The sequence below is a fragment of the Procambarus clarkii genome, chromosome 5 (assembly GCF_040958095.1).
Source record: "Procambarus clarkii isolate CNS0578487 chromosome 5, FALCON_Pclarkii_2.0, whole genome shotgun sequence".
NCBI classification, from domain to species: Eukaryota; Metazoa; Arthropoda; class Malacostraca; order Decapoda; family Cambaridae; genus Procambarus; species Procambarus clarkii.
In genome coordinates this window covers 9,078,407-9,102,849 of record NC_091154.1, presented here as the reverse complement: position 1 = coordinate 9,102,849, position 24,443 = coordinate 9,078,407, and the positions used below count along the sequence as shown (strand labels likewise).

Here is a 24,443-nt window from a genome sequence, read left to right as displayed (position 1 = left end):
TTACATCGCCTCCGCCGGACCACGTGACTGGACATTACCCCCTTGGCTCTCGATACCACCGTCAGGCGTTCCTCTTCAACTGTCTGGATTATTGCGACGCCTGGCGCCTTATCGTCCGGGGCCACAAGGAAGTTTTTTTTAAGTTTTCCGGCTGGTTATTAGTGCGGGAAGACTGTCCGGCGGCGGCGTGGTGGAGTCAGGCGACGCTAATGTAGCCACACGGCTTTGTATTTTACCCTTCAAGAAAACGCCAGAGCACATCCAGCACCGCTGCCATCGTGGCTCCATAATCAGCAGCATTAAGGGAAAACCTTCACACAAACTGCACCTAACATAAAGAAGAAGCACCACCATTGACCGCCAAGTGCTCACATCAAGTCTTAACTCTAAGAAACAACACTCAAGCCTTGCCTAACCCTCAACATTGACACTACCGTGACGCGTCTCTCAACATCACCACTCGTGGGGTCGGCCAGAGGAGAAAAACCTTCACACAAACTCCACCTATCATAAAGAAGATGAAAACTCACCAGTGTCTAGAGTGTGGGAAGATGTTTAATCGGCTTGGAAATATGAAGGCACACATGCTAGTACATACTGATGTTAAGCCTCATGAGTGTCCAGAGTGTGGGAAGAGGTTCAGGTTGCTTGGAAATATGAAGAGTCACATGCTAGTACATACTGATGATAAACCTTATGAGTGTCCAGAGTGTGGAAAAAGATTCAGGTGTATTGGAAATATGAGGAGGCACAGAGTAGTACATACTGACAGAAGGCCTTTTGAGTGTGCCGAGTGTGGCAAAACATTTAAGAATCGTGGAAGTATAGTACAGCACATGGTAGTGCATTTAGATGATAAACCTCATGAGTGTCTAGAGTGTGGGAAGAGATTCCTTCATCGTGGAAGTATGAAGACTCACATGTTAGTACATTCTAATGATAAACCTCATGGGTGTCCAGAGTGTGGGATAAGATTCCGTCATCTTAAAAGTATGAAACGTCACATTGTAGTACATACTAATGATGAACCTCATGGGTGTCCAGAGTGTGGGAAGAGATTCCGTCATTATGGAACTATGAAGCGTCACATGTTAGTTCATTCGGATGATAAGCCTTATGAGTGTCCAGAGTGTGGGAAAAGGTATTGTCATCTTGGAAGTATGAAAAGTCACATGTTAGTACATACTGCTGATAAACGTGATGAGTGTCCAGAGTGTGGAAAGAGATTCAGGCGGCCTGGAAGTATAAAGAGACACAGAGTAGTGCATACAGATGTAAGGCCTTTTGAGTGTGCCGAGTGTGGCAAAACATTTAAGGAACGTGGACGTATAGCACAGCACATGGTAGTGCATTTAGATGGTAAACCTCATGAATGTCCAGAGTGTGGGAAGAGATTCCGTCATCCTGGAAGTATAAAGTGTCACATGTTAGTACATACGGGTGAGAAACCTTATGAGTGTCCAGAGTGTGGGAAAAGGTTCAGTCAGCTTGGAAATATGAAAAATCACATCTTGGTACATACAAATGATAAAGTTCATGAGTGTCCAGAGTGTAGAAAGACATTCAGTCGTCTATCAAGTATGAAAAAGCACATGATGGTACATTCGGTTGATAGGGTAAACATTTTTAATGTGTGACAACATTCAGAGAATGTTAAAGTTTAATAAAGCTCCTACAGTGTTAGTATATTAACTTAACATTATTGCAATGTAAAGTTTGTAGATTGTGAGTTTCCTCCCAAAATTATCCTACTATCACCTTGTCAATTGGACGTCCTAAAGGTCTTTTTGTTTTTTTATTTGTGAAAAATGTTTCACCCCAACAGATAAAGCTCCACTGCACGAGGTATTCAGGTTTATTTTCATCTTCTGTTCCTTTTCATTTGTACTAATCATTGTATTAAACATTGAAGCAGGGAACAGAAAATGGTTTGAGATGTATTCATAATGAGACTATTTTATTGACATAAAATATGTCGCTTAACTTATATTTAGGAACTAGAAGCACATTTGAATTTTTCTTATTTAGGCTTGTTTTGAGATTTTACTAAATTGAAATATCAAAGTGATTTTGTGTATTATTTTGCTTCATGACTGAATAACATACATCACTTTATAGTGATCTTATTGGAATATACTTGAGCTAGACTTCGTATTACTGTGTATTACTGACAGGCTCCAGTATGTTTCTGTGAATAATTCAATTTCTCCCACCCTACCCATCAACATTGGTGTTCCCCAGGGCAGCATACTTGGCCCTCTCCTCTTTCTCATCTACATTAATGACCTTCCAAATGCCTCCCAACATCTCAAACCAGTTCTATTTGCTGACGACACGACCTTCATTTACTCCAGTCTTGCTCTAAATGTCAGTGAATACTGAGCTAAATAAAGTCCATCACTGGCTAACTGCCAACAAACTCACCCTCAATATTGACAAAACTTTCTATATTTTGTTTGGCAATAAATCCTCAAATCAAATAAATCTCAGGATTAACCATACCCAAATTTGTAACAAAGTAGATGGCAAATTCCTTGGCGTTCTCATTGACAGCAAACTGAATTTCCAGGGACACATTCTAAATATATAAAAAAAAATAAAAAACAGTTGGTATTCTTTCTAAGATCAGATATTATGTACCTCGCCCTGCCCTGGTGACACTCTATTATTCTCTCAACTATGGTATTTGTGCTTGGGGTTCTACTAGAGGCCTGGTCGACGACCGGGCCGCGGGTACGCTAAGCCCTGGAATCGCCTCAAGGTAACCTCAAGGCAAGGTAACCTAAAATCATTTACGTCTTCTAATTACTCAACACAAAGCTGCTATTAGGACAATATCTAACTCTGGCCCCAGACATCACTCGGTATCCTTACTCAAATCACTGAATATGTTAGATATCAAGTCCCTGCACATCCTCTCGTGTGTATTTCATATACATAAAATGCTGAACTGTAATGTAAATCCTGACCTTAAAAGCTTCCTAGAAGGTTGTAACAGATCCCCTGAGCACCACACCAGATACAAATACCTATTTGATATTCCAAGAGTACGACTTAGTCAAACTAGAAATGCTTTACAAATCAAGGGACCTCGAATGTGGAATGACCTTCCCAATTATGTTAAAGACTGTACCTCTCCCAACCAGTTTAAGATAAAAACTAAGTACTGCCTGATTAACTCAATGTAACCTACCTTACCCCTATAATGTCAACCCATGTCTGCTATTTTAAACGATGCTGTTTTGTTGATCAAATTGTATTTTTGTTTTTTCTGCCATGTTCCTCCCCCCCCCCCCTTTTTCCATTTTTTTCTTATTTTTTCTCAACACAATTTATACTTTAATCTCAATTAGTATTAAGTTTTAGTCTTAGTGTTTTTCCTGCCCGAAACGCTTTGCGTAATAGTGGCTTTAGGCATTGTATGTACTAGCTCTATCTATAAATCCATCAACTTTTGTATCTTACCTTGTATGTATGTACTTTACCTGAATAAGTATTTGTATTTTGTTTTGTATTTGTGTTTTTAAATGAAGAAGGTATTGATATAGACAGTCTACACAACAGGTTAACAAAATTAGATATTTATTTATTTATTTATTTATTTTATTTATTTATATATATACAAGAAGGAACATTGGGTTTGTGAGAGTACAAATGCATTGTGTTAACATTCTTATAAAGCCACTAGTATGTATAGTGTTTCGGGCAGGTCCTTAACTAACAGATAATATTAAGTAGGTAAATTCTAGCAAAATTTATAAAATGTTAACAGGTACATTGTAAGAAAAAATTGAGAGTGATTAGTAGGTATATTAAAAGACATTGATAGCTTTGACTGATAGCACTGATAGCTTGATTGATAATTTGACAGATTAATAGGCACAATAAAGCATATTGATAGCACATTTAAGATCACAGCAATGATCACAATGGTAAAGTTGAATGGCTTAGGTAAATAAGTATCCAGGGATTGGGTAGCACTAGATACAGTGCGAGTTTCGAGCACTGGGTAGGAAACTATGAAGATGAAATTAGGTATTTTTTGGTTTGGTTTTGAATAAGGCAAAAGTTGGACAGCTTTTAAATTCATTAGGAGTGAATTCCATAGACTAGGTCCCTTTATTTGCATAGTGTTTTCACAGATTAAGAGTGACGGGATATTAACCCCTGCACTGCTCACACATTTTCGGCAAAAAAGTCTTGGTGCAATTGTCAACGACATATTTTTGTTGTTTTCATAAATGCTCAGGTAAAGTTTAATGTCAAAATGTTTCCAAAGTCAACTATTTCCCTTTCAGAACACAAAGAGTAATGAAAACATTAAAAAACATAAAACTATAGTCTAATTAAAAAACAAAACTCACAACTCTTAGAGCGCCTAAAGGCGCTTTGCGCAGTGCAGTGGTTAAGGAGATATTTATTTCTGGTGTGGTGATTATGGGTCCTATTACACCTGTCCAGGGAGAGTTTCAGAACAGAGTTTGCATTTCAAAATGGGGTTTTGTAAATGTAGATGGCACAAGAGGGAGTGTGGAGTGAGGTTATGTTTAGCATGTTTAGTGATTTAAAGAAGGGGGCTGAGTGTTGTCTGAAAGCCGAGTTTGTTATTGTTCCGATAGCAGATTTTTGCTGGGTGATGATGGACTTGAAGTGGTTCGTAGTGGTTGAACCCCATGCACAAATTCCATAATTAAGATAGGGATAGGGATATTATAGTTAATTGTCATGTAGAAACAATCAGAAAATTGAAAGAAAATAATGACCATTTGAGTAGCAAAGTATTAGGTCTTCAGGAGTTAATGAAAGACTCATTAGAAGATTCTTGTCCTTGCATAAGCAAGGACAAGAATCAATTGGAAACAAATTACAAAGCCATGGAAGAGGAAAACAAACTGCTAAAAATAGCTTTCGAAGAAGTTAAAGCAAATTTAAACATAAATGACTACAAAAGGTTAGGTAAGAAAATTAATAATAATAATAATATTTTTTTTAGGAAAAATACATACATTGGTGCAGAGTTACAAATAAACTGTTTGATTTATAGATAGAGCTAGTACATACAGTACCTAAAGCCACTAATATGCCTAGTGTTTTGGGCAAGGTGTGGAGCAAAAACACTTAGACTAATACTTAATAGTAATTGGGAGTAAAGTATAAATTCTGTAGAAAAAAAAGAATACAAAAAAGAAAGAAAAAAGGGGGAACAGGGAAAAAATCAGCAATTGTACAAGTCCTGTCAACAAACAGCATTGTTTAGAATAGCAAGATATGGGTTGACAGGGGGGCAAGATAGGATACATGGAGTTAATTAGGTAGTACTTAGTTCTACTCTTAAACTGGTTGAGAGAGATACAGCCTTTGACATGATTGGTGTGACCATTCCACATTCTGGGTCCCTTGATTTATAGAGCATTTCTAGTTTGGTTAAGTCACACTCTTGGAATATCAAAAAGGTATTTGTTTCTGGTGTGATGCTCATGAGTTCTGTTACAATTTTCTAGGAAGCTTCAAAGGTCAGGATTGGCATTACAGTTCAGAGTTTTAAATATATAGAGTACACTTGAGAGGATGTGCAGTGACTTAATATCTAACATATTCAAAGATTTGAGTAAGGGTACCAAGTTCTGTTTGGGGCCAGAGTTAGATATTGTTCTAATAGCAGCTTTGTGTTGAATAATTAGAAGACGTAAATGATGTTGTGTAGTAGAACCCTAAGCGCAAATACCACAATTGAAATAAGGATAGATGAGAGAGTAATAGAGCGTCACCAGGGCAGGGCGTGGTACATAATATCTGATCTTAGAAAGAATGCCAACAGTTTTAGAAACTTTTTTCATATATTTAAAATGTGTCCCTGTAAATTCAGCTTGTTATCGATGAGAACACCAATGAATGTTCGATCTACTTCGTTACTAATTTGGATATATGTTTATTCTTAGATTAATTTGATTTGAGGATTTATTGCCAAACAAAATATAGACAGTTTTGTCAACGTTAAGGGTGAGTTCGTTGGCAGTTAGCCAAAGATAGGCTTTATTTAGTTCAGTATTCACTGTGACATTAAGAGCAAAAGGGTCAGGACTGGAGAAAATGAAGGTTGTCATCAGCAAGTAGAATTGGTTTGAGGTGTTGAGAGGCATGTGGAAGGTCATTATTGTATATGAGAAAGAGGAGAGGGCCAAGTATTCTGCCCTGAGGAACATCAATGTTGATAAGTAGGGTGGTAGAAATGGAATTATTCACAGAAACATACTGGAGCCTGTCAGTAAGGTCCCCCCTTGCTGTCTGGCCCTTTGATGCTGTGAGGGGGCTTGGTGGGTGGCTGCCGGATTGTGGTGCTCCATGAGACAGTCCTCTGTCCTTTTGTGGCCTTTTCGCTCCTGCTGCTGTCCTCGCAAATTGTGCTGGACAACTTGTCTTTTCCTTATGTTTTCGTTTTTCTCCCCCCCCCCCCCCTCTTCTCCTTTCTAATTGTCATTTCCTGCCGATCTTTTGCCTGTTTTGACCCCCTCCCCATCCGACCCGTTGGTGCCGTGAGGGGGTTTAGTGGACGGCTGCCAGAGTGTGATGTCTGCCGGGACAGTCCTCTGTCCTTTTGTGGCCTTGTACTCCTGCTGCTGTCTTCTCTAATTGTGCCGGATCGATTTTCCTTTTCCTTATGTTTCGTTTTTCTCCCCCCTCTCCTATCTGCTTGTCGTTTCCTGCCGACCTTTTGCTTGTTTTGGTTATTCCTTTGGACTTCTTCTATTTTGACGCCCGGGTGCTTGAGGAGGCATACTCTTGCACCCGTAGAACTGTAGTACCCGACGTCTCGAGCGAGGGGAACCTTTTATTGTTAATCCCCCTTTTGTCGCTGAACCCGATCTCGACGGACTGACGGTTCTTAAGGTGGCGTTTGTGGGGCGTATACTCACGACGCACCTCTAGGGGGCCCTGGCATGATCGCCGATAGCTTCCTGTTGGGTGTCCTGCCTCTAATTGTGGCTCCATGGTGGGTATGGGGGCACATTCGTGGATGAATTCATTTCTCTTCATCTAATATGTCGATGAATGTTTCTGTTGTACCCTCTCTGGCTCGTGGGGTGGGCGACAAAGCCCCAAAGTCGGCCTGTATTGGAATACCGGGCTCTGTAGCCCCCGCTGCGTTCGGCCCCGACCTTGCTCCTCCTTTGACCATCCTGACTTCTTCCCCCAGCTCCCCTCCCTCCTCTGTGGTTGGGTCGAGCCTCCAGCCCCCAGTGATGACCACTTCGTCCCCTGGTGCGGCGAAGTCTCTCGTTGTGACTACTGCGCCTTTTGACCCCTCTCTGGGGGTTCTCACCGCCGTCCACACCACAGCCGCACTCGCTCGATTCCTTCGAGTACTGATGCGTATCAGGCCTTGTTTGGTCCCACTTCGTGGGCCAAATACTTTGATCTCCTCCCTCTTGATTTTGCGCCTCCTGACGATTTCTTCCTCCATTGGCATCTTGTTGATTCCGTGGATGCATCTGTTACCTTCAACCCCACTCGTCTCGGTACACGTGTCGTTGCTGCTCCTTCTCAGGATGCAGCTTTCCGCTTGGCTGCCTTTGGCAAGATTCCTGTTCGGGTCTCAAAGAACGCTCGGTTGAATGCCAGTGTTGGCACTATTCTCCTCCCGCCCCATATTGCGACCGGTGTTTGGAATCTACAGGACTGTCACGATGACATTCAGCATATCCTTGATGCCCAAGGCCATTCTGTCCTCCAGGTAGACTCGTTTACTCGTCCCCCTCGTGGTCGTCGCCGTTAGCCCCTTCGGGTTGTGAAGATCACCTTTGATGGTAGGACCCTTCCATCCTCTGTCATTCTTGCTGGTGCCAGGTGCTCTGTCCAGGAGTATATTCCTTCTCCTCGGCTATGTAACAAGTGCTGGAGGTTTGTGCATGGCGCCCTCCGCTGCTCTGGGACTGTCTCTCTGTCCTTTGTGTGGGGGCAAAGGTCACTCCAAGTCGGAGTGCACTTCTCCCCAGGCTTGCTGCCTCAACTGCGGTGAGGCCCACCCTACCTTCTCCCGTGCCTGTACCCATTACAAGCTTGAGGCGGCCGTCCTCAACTTGAAGCACCAGGAGCGTTTATCTTTTCCTGAGGCGAGACGCCAGGTTCGCCGGCTCCCGCCTTATGCTAACGTTTCTTATACTTGCGAGTTACGCTCTTCCTCTCCTCGTCCTTCCCTCCTTCCTGGGACTCACAGCCGTTTCCGGGCCTTGCACCCTGATACGCCCACTGCCCCCTCCTCTGTTCCTTTGAGTTCTGTCCCGAAAGGTCCCCCTCCTGGTCCTCTGTCTGGGGTTCCCTTTCTTTCTACCCAGTCTGTCATGTCTCCTGTGTCTTCTTCCTCGTCTCCCTCTGATCCTCCTTCCTATCCTTCTCCTCCATCTATTGACTCTCCCCACCGCATGACGGTGCAGGCTGATGTCCATCGCTATCCTAACGGCCGTCGTGTCTGCTCTCGTTCAGCTTCTCCTGTTGAGACGCTGGAATCCGTTGCCCCGGTACGTAGTTGCTGGGACGCCGGTCTCTTTAAGTCAGAAGCGTAAGCCTGGCTCCTCTCCTTCCTCCTCCCCAGCAGGTAAGAAGGCTTCGCTTTCTTCCTCGGCTCCTACTACTGGCTCTATTGCTCCTTACCCTCCCATTTTAGTGGTTGCGCTCCCTGTTCCTGCTATGGAGGTTTCTTTGGCCTCTGCTTCCCTCTTGGTTGCTGCCCTTGCTGAGGTGCGCTCCCCTCTTTCTACTCTCCCTCTTCCTCCTCGTATCCGGACCCCGCCCGCCCACCTCTGGTCTGTTCTCCCGCTTCCTTCCCTCCATCTTTGCTCAGTTTACCCATGCCCCCTAACCCTGACTTTGCTGACCCTGATCCCGCAGCCCGTCCTCCAAAAATGGGGTGGTAAATGTAAGAAGACAAATAAGTGCAATTATGTACTATTCATAGCAGTTAGGAATTGTACTTATTTTCACTTAGTATTAAATCGTACTGTTAGATATATTGTGAATATTTGAGTTTACCTGAAAAACTGAAAAGAAAACCACAACCTCACCTAACCGTCTTAGTTTTTGAAGATAATAATTGTATTGCTTCTTAATTACAGTTATTACTTAACCTATAGCTATATTGATATTACAGTTTTATAAAACTAATAAAACAAAACTAAAATATATCAATAAATTGTAAAGTAACTCAGGATATTTTAAAATTTTGTATAAAGTCTATATTGTTTAATTAACCTGAAAAAGAAATTCCTGATATTTAAAACTTGTGTATCGTAAGTCGAAATTGAAAACGTCATCCTAAAATTCTGAGTGACTTAACAGAAAACGAGAATTATTAAAGCGGGGGAGGGAGTTGGGTTAATGTAACAGCCCCATAAGTGCAATTATGCACTGCTTATTACAGTAAGAAAGTGTACTTATTACACTCAGTATTAAATCGTACTGTCAATTCGGAGGATGGGTTGGATCCCGACCCTGATATTCTTTAACGTGCTATGTTGCTCTTGCGCCTTTGTTTCTTCCTTGTTCTCTGTTGTTGTCCTTTCTCTTCTTGTCGATGTCTATTCTTCAATGGAACGTTCGAGGTTATTACACCAATTTCTTCGAACTCCAACTTCTGATTTCACGGTTTTCGCCCCTTTGTGTCTGTCTCCAGGAGCCGATGCTTGGTGCTCGTCCTGGTCGCTTTTGTGGCTATTTCTTTCTCTCTCCCCCCCCAGCTGTTACTGGGGCTCCTAATTCTTCTGCTCTCTTGATTCGCTCTGATGTTCCCTTTGTCCCCTTACTTTTTCCTTCACCTCTCCATTGTTCTGCTGCTCGTATCTTTGTGGGGAAATGGTACATTGTTTGTTCCATTTATCTCCCCCCGAGTGTCCCGCTTTCTCTTCCTTATCTGAAACACCTACTGGACTCCTTACCGGAGCCTGTGCTCCTGCTGGGTGATTTCAATTGTCGTCATTCTCTTTGGGCTGATGTTCTGACGAATACCCGAGATCGCTTTCTTGAGCCGTTTATCCTCTTCTTCCCTGTCTCTTCTGAATTCTGGTGAGCCCACTTATTTGGACTCTCGGACTCGCACCCTTTCTTGTCTTGATCTTTCTCTTTGCTCTTCTTCTCTTTACTTAGATTTCACGTGGCAGGTTCTTGATGACCTCCATGGCAGTGACCAATTCCCCATCCTTATTTCCTTTTTCTCTTTTCGCCCTTCCCTCTCCTTCCCTAGGTGGCAGTTTGCTAAAGCGGACTGGAACCTATTTACCCTCAGTGCTGCTCTCTCTGACCTCTCCCTTCTGCCTCTCTCTCGCACTCTTGTCCTTTTTCATGACACTGTCTTCGACGCTGCCCTCCGCTCTATTCCTCGCTCTTCCTCTCGGGGTCCACCCAAAAGGTGGCACGGGCATGAATAGCCCGTAAGTGGTGGCGCTTTTGAGCCATTACCAGTATCAAGAGCTGATACTGGAGATCTGTGGAGGTGCGACTGCACCCTGCGTGACGGGAGATGTCTCCCGTGTTGATGAGGAATGATGATGATGAAGATTAAGCCACCCAAAAGGTGGCACGGGCATGAATAGCCCGTAAGTGGTGGCCCTTTTGAGCCATTACCAGTATCAAGAGCTGATACTGGAGATCTGTGGAGGTGCGAATGCACCCTGCATGGCGGGAGATGTCTCCCTGTGAATGTGTTATGAAGATGAAGCCACCCAAAAGGTGGCACGGGCATGAATAGCTCGTAAGTGGTGGCCCTTTTGAGCCATCACCAGTATCAATAGATGATACTGGAGATCTGTGGAGGTGCGACTGCACCCTGCGTGACGGAAGATGTCTTCCGTGATTTAAACAGATTGAATTGATTGATGAAGATGAAGCCACCTAAAAGGTGGCACGGGCATGAATAGCTCGTAAGTGGTGGCCCTTTTGAGCTATTACCAGTATCAAGAGCTGATACTGGAGATCTGTGGAGGCGCGACTGCACCCTGCGTGACGGGGGATGTCTCCCGGACCAAATGGTGACCAGATGGACGTTGATGAGGAAGTAGATGCAGGCATTAAATAGGCTAGAGAGAGAGGTGAGGAGCAAAGTGTAGTAGAGGAGATAGTAGTAGGAACTGCAGAGGGCCTATTGGCCCATACGAGGCAGCTTCTATTATAACTACCGAATGAGAAGGAGATAGTAATAGGAATAAGAAGAGGATAGTAAGGGAACGTAAAGAAAGCAAAGAACAGAAAAGAGAAAGAAAGATAAATGGAAGGGTAAGCTTATGTTAGGTCACGTTTGTTAGAAAGATTAGAGCATTTAAGTATATATACTGTGAAAGGGAAGCGGCCACAGCAACATAGCCAGGACTCAAGTTCATGTTGGGTACATTGTGTATTAGAGCCGATTCAACAAGACGGCGTCTGTGTAGAATAGAACACTCGCCTACATCAAGCCGCCACACTCGCCCACATCAAGCCGCCACACTCGCCCGCATAAAGCCGCCACACTCGCCCACATCAAGCCGCCACACTCGCCCACATCAAGCCGCCACATAAAGCCGCTACACTCGCCCGCATAAAGCCGCCACACTTGCCCGCATAAAGCCGCCACACTCGCCTGTATAAAGCCACCACACTGATCGCCCACATCGAGCTCCGGCCACACCAATTTCCGTCTCAACATCTAGGACACTGCAAACGACCGGCTGCTGTAACCAAGACTACAAAATAAATATGAAAGCCCACTATAAACACTGTGTCTCTAATCTACCCAACAACGTAACATAATCGTACGTTACAGGCACATTTCCTTTCACCTAATGCACCTGTTCACCTAGCAGTGAGTAGGTACTCAGGAGTTAGTCAACTTCTTGTGGGGTTGGAGCTCGATAAAGGTCAAACGTGTATGAATACTCTTTGGCTTCCTGTCCCCCAACACAGATGAATTATTAACCTTGGCAGCGTTCGGGATGCTCTCGGACGCAGGTTCAAATCCTCATCACGGTCCTTGTGGATTTGTTCATTTAATTATTAAGCTGTGCCTCCCACCGTGTGGGAGGCACAGGTTAGAAAAGTGCGTCTTGTTGTATGAGATTTTTCTGCTGAGTTTGTATAAAACTTTGTAACCCAAGTTGGTCTATTTGTACTCACTGAATTTGTGCGCCCCTTGAGGGACTTGAAGTAGAGGGGAGTAGACATAGCCTAAGCTACTCTATCCCTTTGAGATGTATTTATTGCTTATCTCAATAAACATACTTGAACTTGAACCCAGGTCCCGTCCGTCGTCGCCCGTCGTCGTCCGTCGTCGATCACTAAACTACTTTGGTCGTTCATCACTGTCAGCATCACTTAACTCTCTGGGCACAGTTTTCTGTTTTTGTCTCCTGGTCATTGCTACCTGAAAAGGCTGGGAATCGTCTTGTTCATTATTTATTTATTTATTTATTTATATACAAGAAGGTACATTGGGTTTGTGAGAATACATAGCATAGTATTTACAATCTTGTAAAGCCACCAGCTAGTACGCGCAGCGTTTCGGGCAGGTCCTTAATCTAACAGATAATTTTAAATAGGTAAATTCTAGCAGAATTAATAAAATTATAACAGATATATAGCAGGAAAAAAATGCGATGGGAGAGATTAGTAAGTATATTAAAGCACATTGGTATATTAATGCTCTGATTGATTACATTGACAACTTGATTGGTAATTTAAACAAGATTAATAGGCACCATATAGGAGATTGATAGTACATATAAGAAGACAGCAATGATTTCAATGGTAATGTTGTTCGGATTGGGTACATAAAGATTGAGAGATTGGGTAGCACTAGATACAGTGCAATTTTTAAGCAACAAGGTAAAAACTATGAAGATGAAATTAGGTACTTTTTAGTTTTGTTTTCGAATGACGCAAAAGTTGGACAGCTTTTCATCCATTAAAGTCACTGGATCACACGTTCACAACTTTCCGGAGCGCTCCAAGACGCTCTCTTCCTCCACTACGGCTGGCTGTTGACCATCCTGGTGGTTACCATCTATGTGGTCGTCTACCTACCACACTTCACCAATGTTGACCATACAGCACCAGACTGCATGGTGACCAAACCACACACTAGAAAGTGAAGGGACGACGACGTTTCGACTTGATCGACTTGAGAATGTCAACCTATTGTATTTGTGCTGCTTTTTCAGTCATGTTCCCCCTTTTTTTTTTTCTTTATTTGTATTTGTTCTCAACACTTTTTATTCTTTATGCTCAATTAGTATTAAGTTCTAGATATTAATGTTTTTCTTGCCCGAAACGCATTGCGTAATAGTGGCTTTAGGCATTGTATGTACTAGCTCTATCTATATATCAATCCATTAATGTAACATCACTTGTATGTATATACCTTACCTGAATAAACATCTGAATCTGAATCTCAGAATGGTTCAGGACGGACCGAAACATCGTCGTCCCTTCACTTTCTAGTGCGTGGTTTGGTCAACATATTTCAGCCACGATATTTTGACGCCTCGTCTGCACCAGACCATGGCTATGGTAAACATGGCTCAACGGACAGCCATGTAGATGACCAACTTGGCTGGATGGAAGTATACCTTAGAGGCATCCTGTCGTTTGCTAATGGAAATGATTGTGTTGATTTGATTGTGTTGATTTGATTGTGTTGATTTCAGCAGTCTCCGTGGTGTAGTGGTAAGACACTCGCCTGGCGTTCCGCGAGCGCTATGTCATGGGTTCGTATCCTGGCCGGGGAGGATTTACTGGGCGCAATTCCTTAACTGTAGCCTCTGTTTAACGCAACAGTAAAATGTGTACTTGGATGAAAAAACGATTCTTCGCGGCAGGGGATCGTATTCCAGGGACCATAGGATTAAGGTCTTGCCCGAAACGCTACGCGTACTAGTGGCTGTACAAGAATGTAACAACTCTTGTATATATCTCAAATATCTCAATTTAGTCTAAGTGTTTTTTCTACACCTTGCCCGAAACGCTATGTGTACTCATCTAGTTGTGCTTGCGGGGGTTGAGCTCTGCTCTTTCGGCCCGCCTCTCAACTGTCAATCAATTATTACTAACTACTAACTAAATTTTTTTCACACGCACACACACCCCAGGAAGCAGCCAATAACCACTATTTAACTCCCTGGTACCTATTTACTGCTAGGTAACAGGGACATCGGGGTGAAAGAAACTTAGCCCATTATTGTTTCTCGCCGGCGCCGGGAATCAAACCCGGGCCACAGGATTACGTGCCCAGCGTGCTATCCACACAGCCACCGGCGACGTAATAGTGACTTTTGGTATTGTATGTAGAAGCTATATCTATAAATCCAACATTATGTTTGTAACTCATCTTCCATGTATGTACTTTTATCTGAATAAACATTTTGAATTTTTATTTTTTTTTAATTAATTGAGCAGACCCAATTTAAACTAATCCAAGTATACTATAGTCTACCCAAAGTTAATACTGTAGAAAATGGTACATATAAACACTGGAGCGTAAGCGTCCGCCAACTTTGTCAACAACACTAGACAAGCTAAACATCTCCAGTTGACCAACAAATTGGGTCACATTTAACCTGTGTATACCTTGCACCACAAACAGCCTGACATAGAAGACAAATGCCTCGCCTCACAAGAGACCTGGAACTTCAAGAACAAGATGTAATAGATTTAAATTACCAAAACAAACCTGCCGAAGGTCTATAAGAAAATTCACTCTTGCAAACAGAGTGGTAGATGGTTGGAACAAGTTAAATGAGAAGGTGGTGGAGGCCAAAACTGTCAGTAGTTTCAAAGCGTTATACGACAAAGAGTGCTGGGAAGATGGGATACTACGAGCATAGCTCTCATCCTGTAACTACACTTAGGTAAAAACAGGCACCAACGATCAGCTGATGCCATAAACATAACATCCTGCACCATACGGCTCTTTTTTTTTTTTTTTTTATTATTTTTTAGTCGCCACACCTCTGTCTACAGCAAAAGGCAACATTCAAAACTCTTTAGACCTTATCAATCTCAACACTGATCCTCCACGGTGCCACATATTCTAACATTAGTACTTGCGCGGTCATCAGGGCAATAAACCCTTCATACAAACTGCACCTGCCATAAAGAAGATGAAAACTCATGAGTGTCCAGAGTGTGGGAAGGGATTCAGCCGTCTTGGAGATATGAAAAGTCATAGGATAGTGCATACAGATGAAAAACCTTTTGAGTGTCCAGACTGTGGGAAAAGATTCAGTCGTCTTAACCATATGAAAACTCACAGGATTGTACATACAGATGATCAACCTCACCAGTGTCCAGAGTGTGGGAAAAGTTTCAGTCGTCTTGGAAGTATGAAGAGGCACAGGATGGTTCACACAGATGAAAGAACGTTTGAGTGTCCTGAGTGCGGGAAGAGTTTCAATCGTCTTGAACATTTGAAGACTCACAGCTTGGTGCATACAGATGACCAACCTCATCAGTGTCCGGAGTGTGGGAAGAGTTTCAGTCGTCTTGGAAGTATGAAGAGGCACATGATGGTGCACACAGATGAAAGAAGTTTTGAATGTCCAGAGTGTGGGAAGAGTTTTACTCATATTGGAAGTATGAAGAGGCACAGGATGGTCCACACAGATGAAAGACCTTTTGAGTGTCCAGAGTGTGGGAAGAGATTCAGTCGTCTTGAACATATGAAGACTCACATGATAGTGCATACAGATGATAGACCTTTTGAGTGTCCTGAGTGTGGGAAAAGATTCAGTCGTCTTGAACATATGAAGACTCACAGGATAGTACATACAGATGATCAACCTCACCAGTGTCCTGAGTGTGGGAAGAGTTTCAGTCGTCTTGGAAGTATGATGAGGCATAGGATGGTGCATACAGATGAAAGAATATTTGATTGTCCAGAGTGCGGGAAGAGTTTCAGTCGTCTTGAACATTTGAAGACTCATAGGATAGTACATACGGATGATCAACCTCACCAGTGTCCTGAGTGTGGGAAGAGTTTCAGTCGCCTTGGAAGCATGAAGATACACAGAAAGGTACATACAGATAAACGACCATTTGAGTGTGCTGAGTGTGGTAAAAGATTTAGGAAACGTGTAGCTATAATAAAGCACATGTTAGTGCACACAGATGACCAACCGTACAAATGTCCAGATTGTGGGAGGAGGTTCAGTCATCATGGACATATGATGAGGCACAGAATGTTCCATTAAGCTTGTACTACTCTCGGTTAGAAATATCAAGGTTATTTTTGCATTATCTTGCTTCTTGACTAATAGAAATCTCTTTGGTAGTTATATTAACCTACCTCTGTTATCTATATACAGTATGTCCAAGGTAGACATTGGCAAAAGGTTAACCTGATTTAAGTAGACGTATTGATCTGACTATGACATTTATAATTGTCTAAGTCAGATATATATAATTCTAACTAACATTAGCATTTAGGCTATGTTTGCCTGAATGATATTTATATTAGACTGACTCTTACAATTATAAAAGCCTTGACTTGCAATAATAATACTGTAGACTGAATCTGGAATTTTTTAAACTACAGTAATATTTTACATGTAAATTGTCCTGTGCAGTATTGCTGTCAATGTAGCTAGTCTAGGCTTAATTACTGGTAGTATTTATGACATCTATTTATAAATGCCTGATTCATATTCATATATATATATATATGTCGTACCTAGTAGCCAGAACGCACTTCTCAGCCTACTATGCAAGGCCAGATTTGCCTAATAAGCCAAGTTTTCCTGAATTAATATTTTTTCTCTAATTTTTTTCTTATGAAATGATAAAGCGACCCATTTCATTATGTATGAGGTCAATTTTTTTTAATTGGAGTTAAAGTTAACGTAGATATTTTTTTTTTTTTTTTTTTTTTTTTTTTTTTTTTTTTTTTGAGATATATACAAGAGTTGTTACATTCTTGTACAGCCACTAGTACGCGTAGCGTTTCGGGCAAGTCCTTAATCGGGCAGGTCCCTGGAATACGATCCCCTGCCGCGAAGAATCGTTTTTTCATCCAAATACACATTTTACTGTTGCGTTAAACAGAGGCTACAGTTAAGGAATTGCGCCCAGTAAATCCTCCCCGGCCAGGATACGAACCCATGACATAGCGCTCGCGGAACGCCAGGCGAGTGTCTTACCACTACACCACGGAGACTGTTAAAAGATATGACCGAACCTAACCAACCCTACCTAACCTAACCTATCTTTATAGGTTAGGTTCTGTTAGGTAGCCGAAAAAGTTAGGTTAGGTTAGGTTAGGTAGGTTAGGTAGTCGAAAAAACATTAATTCATGAAAACTTGGCTTATTAGGCAAATCGGGCCTTGCATAGTAGGCTGAGAAGTGCGTTCTGGCTACTAGGTACGACATATATATATATATATATATATATATATATATATATATATATATATATATATATATATATATATATATATATATATATATATATATATATTGATTGGTTGTCTAATTGATGAGAATGACGTGTAATCCATATTTATTTATTCTCTGTCATTAGTTTATATTATAGATAGAATAGCATTCTTGCCTCTTAATTATGGCGTGTTAATTATTATATAGAAGTTATTTGACAACTGTCTCAACGTACAAGGTCACTGTAACTAGGAGTGCGCTTTTAATTACACACACAAATGAGCTCCATGTAACTGTCTATTTATCCTATAATAATTCTTTTGTATCACATCAAGAATTTGTTGTCACAGTTCCTACTTATTAAGGAAATTTGGAAAGTAACAAAGGGAATTAAAACAGATGAGAAAGTAATTACAGTATTATAATGTTTCAGAAATGAATTGATTACAAAGTAACTAGATAATGAGCACTCAAAGGTCACCAAATGATCAATGGTTATATAGCAATGTATTGTATAACCCTGAGGATTATTATTGATATGAATCTCTGCTAGGTTATAGCACCCACACACTTGCATCAATGGCCTCTAGCACCACATTGAAGACACAGTACATGGCGTTCTTAGGAAATAAGAGCATGGATTATGAGATCAATGTGTCTTGTGGCTCACTTCTAGACTCCCATGTCCTAAAATCCCTCGAGGGATGTGAGAAGAGCAATACGACTGCGTAAATGTTTACGTTGCAGGCCACAAGTGTAAATTATTTAATATTCCAACACTTGGCAGTGAGATACTATTACTGTCCTTCTAACAAACACTTCAAATGGTATGTTTAGTAATAATAATATTTAATTTGTTTTGTCTAGGACAGAAAGCCTTTGTATATTTGCCTGAATATACCTGAGGTCCACCATATCTCTAGTGGCCTTGACAGGAACAGAAAGTTGGTGGCTTATCCCTGTGGATTTTTTCTAACTAGATATTGAAATGTAGTGTTTTGGCATTTGCAGCTTTGACGGGTAGGCAGTTTCATAGGTTTATATCTCTATGGGTGAAAAAGCATCTCCTGTTTTCTGTTCTACACTGTGACATGTCGAGCTTGAAGCTGTTGCCCTTTGTATGTGTTACATTTGACTTTTTAAATAAGTAGTGTGGATTAATATCCTCCAACTTGTTCAGTATTTTAAAAATTTTGATGAGATCAGTCCTGTCATGTTTGTTTGCAGTGTTATCAGCCCTGTGGCTCTCAACCATTCCTGGTATAAGAGCTGATTTAGTTCAGGAATGATTTTTGTCACCAGGTGTTAAACTTTCTCCAAAACAGCTATGTCTTTCTGAAGATGGTCTCCATACTTGGATACAGTAGTCCAAATGGGGTTGCACCAGAGATTTATATAACTGAATAACTACCTTCTTTGCCTTTTGAGGTAAAGGTTTGTTTGACTTTTCCTTGGGTTTGGTTTGCTTTTTTTAATATTTTTTACTGCAGCTCTCATGCACTTATTTTGCAAATTCCAGTGATTGTTGGATTCTGACTTCAAGGTCCTTCTCTTCATCAATCTTCTGAATGGTAGTGTTGTTGATATGATAGTTGTGACATGTACTGTTATGCCCCTCATGCAAAATCTTGCCCTTTTTATTTATGAAAACGTATTTGCCAGATTTCCAACCATTTTTGGAGTTTATTTAGATCTCTTTGTAAGGCCTCAATATCATTTAACTTCTTACTTTGCCATAAATCTTAATGTCATCTGAAAATTTGATGTGGTTTGAAATATTCTCATCAATAATGTTGTTTTGTAAATGACAAAGAGGGTTGGAAGATGGAACCTTGCAGTACCCCTCTCACCACATCTTCCCAGTCAGATTCATTTCCATTTAGGATGTCATTTGCTTTATTTGTTTTAACCCATTGTTTTACCTATTTTATTATTCTGCCATTTATTGTGTGTGCTTGTAATTTCCCTGCCAGTCTGCTCTGTGGTACCTTATCAAAAGTTTTAGCAAAATCCATGTGTACTACATCCCATTGAAATCCTTTGTCTGAATAGCTGGATACCATTTTGAAAAATGTAAGCAGGCTTATAAGACAGGATTTATTTTTAACAAAACCATGTTATGTTGCTGTGACTAAATTGTTCACACACAGAAGGTGAATGATTCCCTTCTTAAGGATTCTCTCCATGAGCTTGATGTGTGAGGTCATGCTGGTCAAACAGTAGTTTTCTCCTGGGCTGATATAATATCATGAAATATCATGATATTTCAAGTCTAGGGAAAGTATCCCTCAGTCCATAGGTTGTCTGAAAAGGAGTTTTATTGGTAAGCATATTTCATCTGCCAGTTCCTTTATGACTGAGTTCCCTCCACACCTGGGGCATTAGAATTTTTAGTTTGCAAGCGCTCTTCATGCTAACATACGTTATTGGAATATCCCTTAATTCATTCTCTTCGCCTGGTTTAAACATTTGTGATGGTATTGCACTCCTGTCTATTCTCTCTGGTGTGAATATTGATGTAAGATAATGTATGTTGTGACTTGATATTTAACATATTCAGTGATTTAAATAAAAGTATTAAATGTTTTCCATGATTAAATTGCCATTATTCTGCTTATATGTTCAGTAATTAAATGAAGAGTAGTAATTAAAACATTGTTGGTGCTTTTTAAGATATGAAGCTATGTTGGCAGTGTTGGCTATGTTTAGCTAGGTAGGAGTCTAGCTGTTTATACACAAGCTTGGGCTGGACGGTAGAGCGATGGTCTCGCTTCATGCAGGTAAGCGATTAATCACCGACCATCCAAGTGGTTGGGCACCATTCATTTTCCCCGTCCCATCCCAAATCCTTATCCTGACCCCTTCCCAGTGCTATATTATCATAATGGCTTGGTGCTTTCTCCTGATAGTCCCCCCTTTCCCTTTATATTGGGCCAGGCCAAGTGAGTACGCCAGGTGTGGGCACTCTGTAAGTCAAGTGTAAGTCAGTCAGTTGTTCTCCACAAGTCGTTCATGAATGAATGGTGAGGAAATTCTTTTGACAGCATCACGGATCAGTAACTCATGATATTGTTCCAAAGTAACTGGCTTCAAGTTACAATCTTTACTGAGTTTACATCGGTATCTCTGTTACTCACCAAGTTTACATCGGTATCTCTGTTACTCACCAAGTTTACATCAGTCTCTGTTACTCACCAAGTTTACATCAGTATCTCTGTTACTCACCAAGTTTACATCAGTCTCTCTGTTACTCACCAAGTTTACATCAGTATCTCTGTTACTCACCAAATTTACATCAGTATCTCTGTTACTCACCAAATTTACATCAGTCTCTCTGTTACTCAAGTTTACATCAGTATCTCTGTTACTCACCAAGTTTACATCAGTCTCTGTTACTCACCAAGTTTACATCAGTCTTTATGTTACTCAAGTTTACATCAGTCTATGTTACCAAGTTTACATCAGCCTTTCTGTTACTCATCAAGTTTACATCAGTCTCTGTTACTAAGTTTACATCAGTCTCTGTTACTAAGTTTACATCAGTCTATCTGTTACCAAGTTTACATCAGTCTCTGTTACCAAGTTTACATCAGTCTCTCTGTCACTCAAGTTTACATCAGTCTCTCTGTCACTCAAGTTTACATCAGTCTCTCTGTCACTCAAGTTTACATCAGTCTGACACTCAAGTTTACATCAGTCTGACACTCAAGTTTACATCAGTCTGACACTCATCAAGTTTACATCAGTATGTCACTCAACAAGTTTACATCAGTCTCTCCGTCACTCATCAACGAGTCTCACGTGACTGCTGCTGCCATGTAGCTAAGATGGTGTCTAGCAAAGATATTTTTTTACACACTGTCTATAGTTAGGGCATTTTCAAAGGTTGTATACTCAATAAATATAATACACTGTATGCAATACTCTGCTCGCCAGAGTTCTTAGTTTGTTGGGAGCATTTTCTCCCCACTTCTCAATGAAGTGAACAAACCTGTGATGCTAGCGCTTCCACTCCCTGTAGCAATATTGAGAAGTGTGGCGCTTCCACTCCCTGTAGCAATATTGAGAAGTGTGGCGCTTCCACTCCCTGTAGCAATATTGAGAAGTGTGGCGCTTCCACTCCCTGTAGCAATATTGAGAAGTGTGGCGCTTCCACTTCCTGTAGCAATATTGAGAAGTGTGGCGCTTCCACTTCCTGTAGCAATATTGAGAAGTGTGGCGCTTCCACTTCCTGTAGCAATATTGAGAAGTGTGGCGCTTCCACTTCCTGTAGCAATATTGAGAAGTGTGGCGCTTCCACTCCCTGTAGCAATATTGAGAAGTGTGGCGCTTCCACTCCCTGTAGCAATATTGAGAAGTGTGGCGCTTCCACTCCCTGTAGCAGTATTGAGAAGTGTGGCGCTTCCACTTCCTGTAGCAATATTGAGAAGTGTGGCGCTTCCACTCCCTGTAGCAATATTGAGAAGTGTGGCGCTTCCACTCCCTGTAGCAATATTGAGAAGTGTGGCGCTTCCACTTCCTGAAGCAATATCCATAAGTGTGAATCACTTCTCTATTGTAGGCTTAGAGAAGTCAACTACAGTATATTGTATTGATTTTGGGAAGACAGGAAAACTTGATTGCTACATCAAGTTTGGCTTGACTCATTTTACTACATACCTGAAATAACACAAAAATAAATGTCGTACCAATTCAAGGCAGGAATTACAATTATCATAATAGTGAAATACATGCTTACATGAAAACACGAGGTCAGAGCAATCAAGATTTATGATTGTTTTTTCTAGAGGCTGGTGCTCTATAAAAGAGCCCTCTATACCTCTTGTGGACAAACTAACCAAGATTAGTAGCTAGAGCTGCTACTCCTTTAAAGCTGTATGTCATTTGTTAAAATGTCTTGAAAGGTGTTTATATTTGCTTACTTTTTGTTTAGTATTAAGTGTCTACCTCTTGAAACCCTTATCCAACTTTACTGGGTTATTTTCAGTTATACCCTAAACACTTTGCGTATTAGTGCCCCTCCGTGGTGCCTCCTTGCCGTGGTGAGGGGCTCACGTGCACCTCCCTGGGACCAGTATGGGTTGCCTGTGCCCCCTCTCCTGCCCCCTCTTTGGGTGGTGTACATGCTGAAGGGCACCACGTTGGGGCCTTGTGAGCCATCGGACCACCCGCTGGAGGGGTCGCCCGTGAGGGGCCGCCCTGAGTGGATGGTTGGGTGTCCAGGCTGGGGCGATAGGGGGACTGGGGTCTTAGCACCAGTGTGGGAGAATGAACGAAGTAGTAGGACTTCCCTGTTGAAAAGGGGAGCACCGCTGGGGACGACACACCCTTCCTGCACTGGCCCGCGCTCGGCCTCCCTGGCTGCCCTGGTAGGTGGTATCCCTTGGTTCCAGGCCCCAAACCTTTGAAATTGTTTGCTGCATGGATGACGACACGAGTTCTCTTACCCAGGCTCATGGGGTGGGCGACCAGGCCCCAGAGTCGGACCATCCTGGAAGACTGGGATCTGTAGCCCCCGCTACAGGGCCCTGTTTAGGCCCAGACCGGACTCTTCTTTCCTGCTCCCCTCCCTCCTCTGTGGTTGGGTCGAGCCCCAAGCCTGCTGTGGGGACCCGCCTCGTCCCCTTCCACGGCTCCATCTCTAATTGTGACTACTGCACCTTTTGATCCGTCTCTCTCTAAAGGTTCTCATCGCCGTCCCCGCCATGGCCGCTCTCGTATGCCCCCTTCCCATACTAAATCGTTGTATGCTTTCTTTGGTCCTACTACGTGAACTAAGTACTTTAACCTCCATCCTTTAGATTCAACTCCTGACTATTTTTCCCTACATAGGCATCTTGTAGATTCAGTAGATACCTCTGTTACCTTCAACCCCACTCGTCTTGGTACCAGTGTCATTGCTGCTCCTTCTCAGGATGTAGCCACCCGCTTGGCTGCCTTATCCTGCATTGGCGAGATCCCTGTTCGGGTCTCCAAGAACGCTTGGTTAAACGCCAGTGTTGGCACTGTTCTCTTCCCGCACCATGTTGCAACTGGTGTTCGAAATCTAAAAGACTGCCACGAGGATATCAAGCATATCCTCAAGGCCCAGGGTCATTCTGTCCCCCAGGTGGATACGTTTACTCATCCCCCTCGTAGTTGTCGCCGTCAGCCCCTTCGGGTTGTGAAGATTACATTTGATGGTAGGACCCTTCCGCTGTCTGTCATTCTTGCTGGTGCCAGATGCTCCGTTCAAGAGCATATTCCATCTCTTCGGCTCTGCAATAAGTGCTGGAGGTTTGGGCATGGTGCCCTCCGATGCTCTAGTCCTGTCTCCCTCTGTCCCATACGTGAGGGCGAAGGTCACTCTAAGTTGGAGTGCACTTCTCCCCAGGCTTGCTGGCTCAATTGCGGTGAGGCCCACCCTACCTTCTCCTGTGTGTGTATACGTTACAAACTTGAGGCGGCCGTCCTCAACTTAAAGCACCGGGACCGTTTGTCTTTTCCATAGGCGAGGCGCCAAGTTCATCGTCTCCCACCTTATGCTAACGTCTCTTATGCTTGCGTGTTGTGCTCTTCTTCTCCTCATCCTTCCCACCTTCCTCAGACTTGCAACCGTTTCCAAGCCTTAGACCCCAGACACGCCCACCTCCTCCTCCCCTGTTCCTTTCCGTTCTGTCCTGGAGGGTCCCTCTCCTGGTTCTCTGTCTAAGGTTCCCCATCTTTCTACCCAGTCTGTCTTGTCTCCTGTGTCTTCTTTCTCCTCTCCCTCTAGTCCTCCTTCCCGTCATTCTCCTCCGTCTCTTGGCTCTCCACGCCACATGACTGTGGGGGTTGATGTCCATCGCTCTCCTGGTGGTCATGTTGTTCGCTCTTGTTCTTCTTCTCCTATTGAGACGCTAGAGTCTGTTGCCCAGTACATTGCTGCTGGGACGCCTGTCTCTTTGAGTCAGAAGCGGAAACCTGGCTCCTCTCCTTCTTCCTCCCCGGTAGGTAAGAAGGCTTCGCTTTCTTCTTCGCCCCGTCTCTGATTCTATCGCTCCTTCCCCTCCCGCTTCGGTGGTAGAGCCCCCTG

At 42.5% G+C, this 24,443-nt stretch overlaps 2 protein-coding genes across 2 annotated transcripts; one reads left to right on the top strand and one right to left on the bottom strand.

The window, feature by feature from the left end:
- Positions 1–551: 551 nt before the first annotated feature.
- Positions 552–16,208, top strand: LOC123767005 (zinc finger protein 729). Its single transcript, XM_045756490.2, has 2 exons — positions 552–1,616; positions 15,078–16,208. Exons 1-2 carry the CDS (start codon positions 552–554, stop codon positions 16,206–16,208), a joined length of 2,196 nt encoding a protein of 731 aa, XP_045612446.2.
- A 4,169-nt stretch (positions 16,209–20,377) lies between these two features.
- On the bottom strand, positions 20,378–21,924 carry LOC138372212 (uncharacterized). The gene is made up of 3 exons (XM_069337524.1): positions 21,381–21,924; positions 20,585–20,778; positions 20,378–20,476 (listed from the first exon to the last, which is right to left on the bottom strand). Exons 1-3 carry the CDS (start codon positions 21,922–21,924, stop codon positions 20,378–20,380), a joined length of 837 nt encoding a protein of 278 aa, XP_069193625.1.
- Between the last annotated feature and the right edge of the window lie 2,519 nt (positions 21,925–24,443).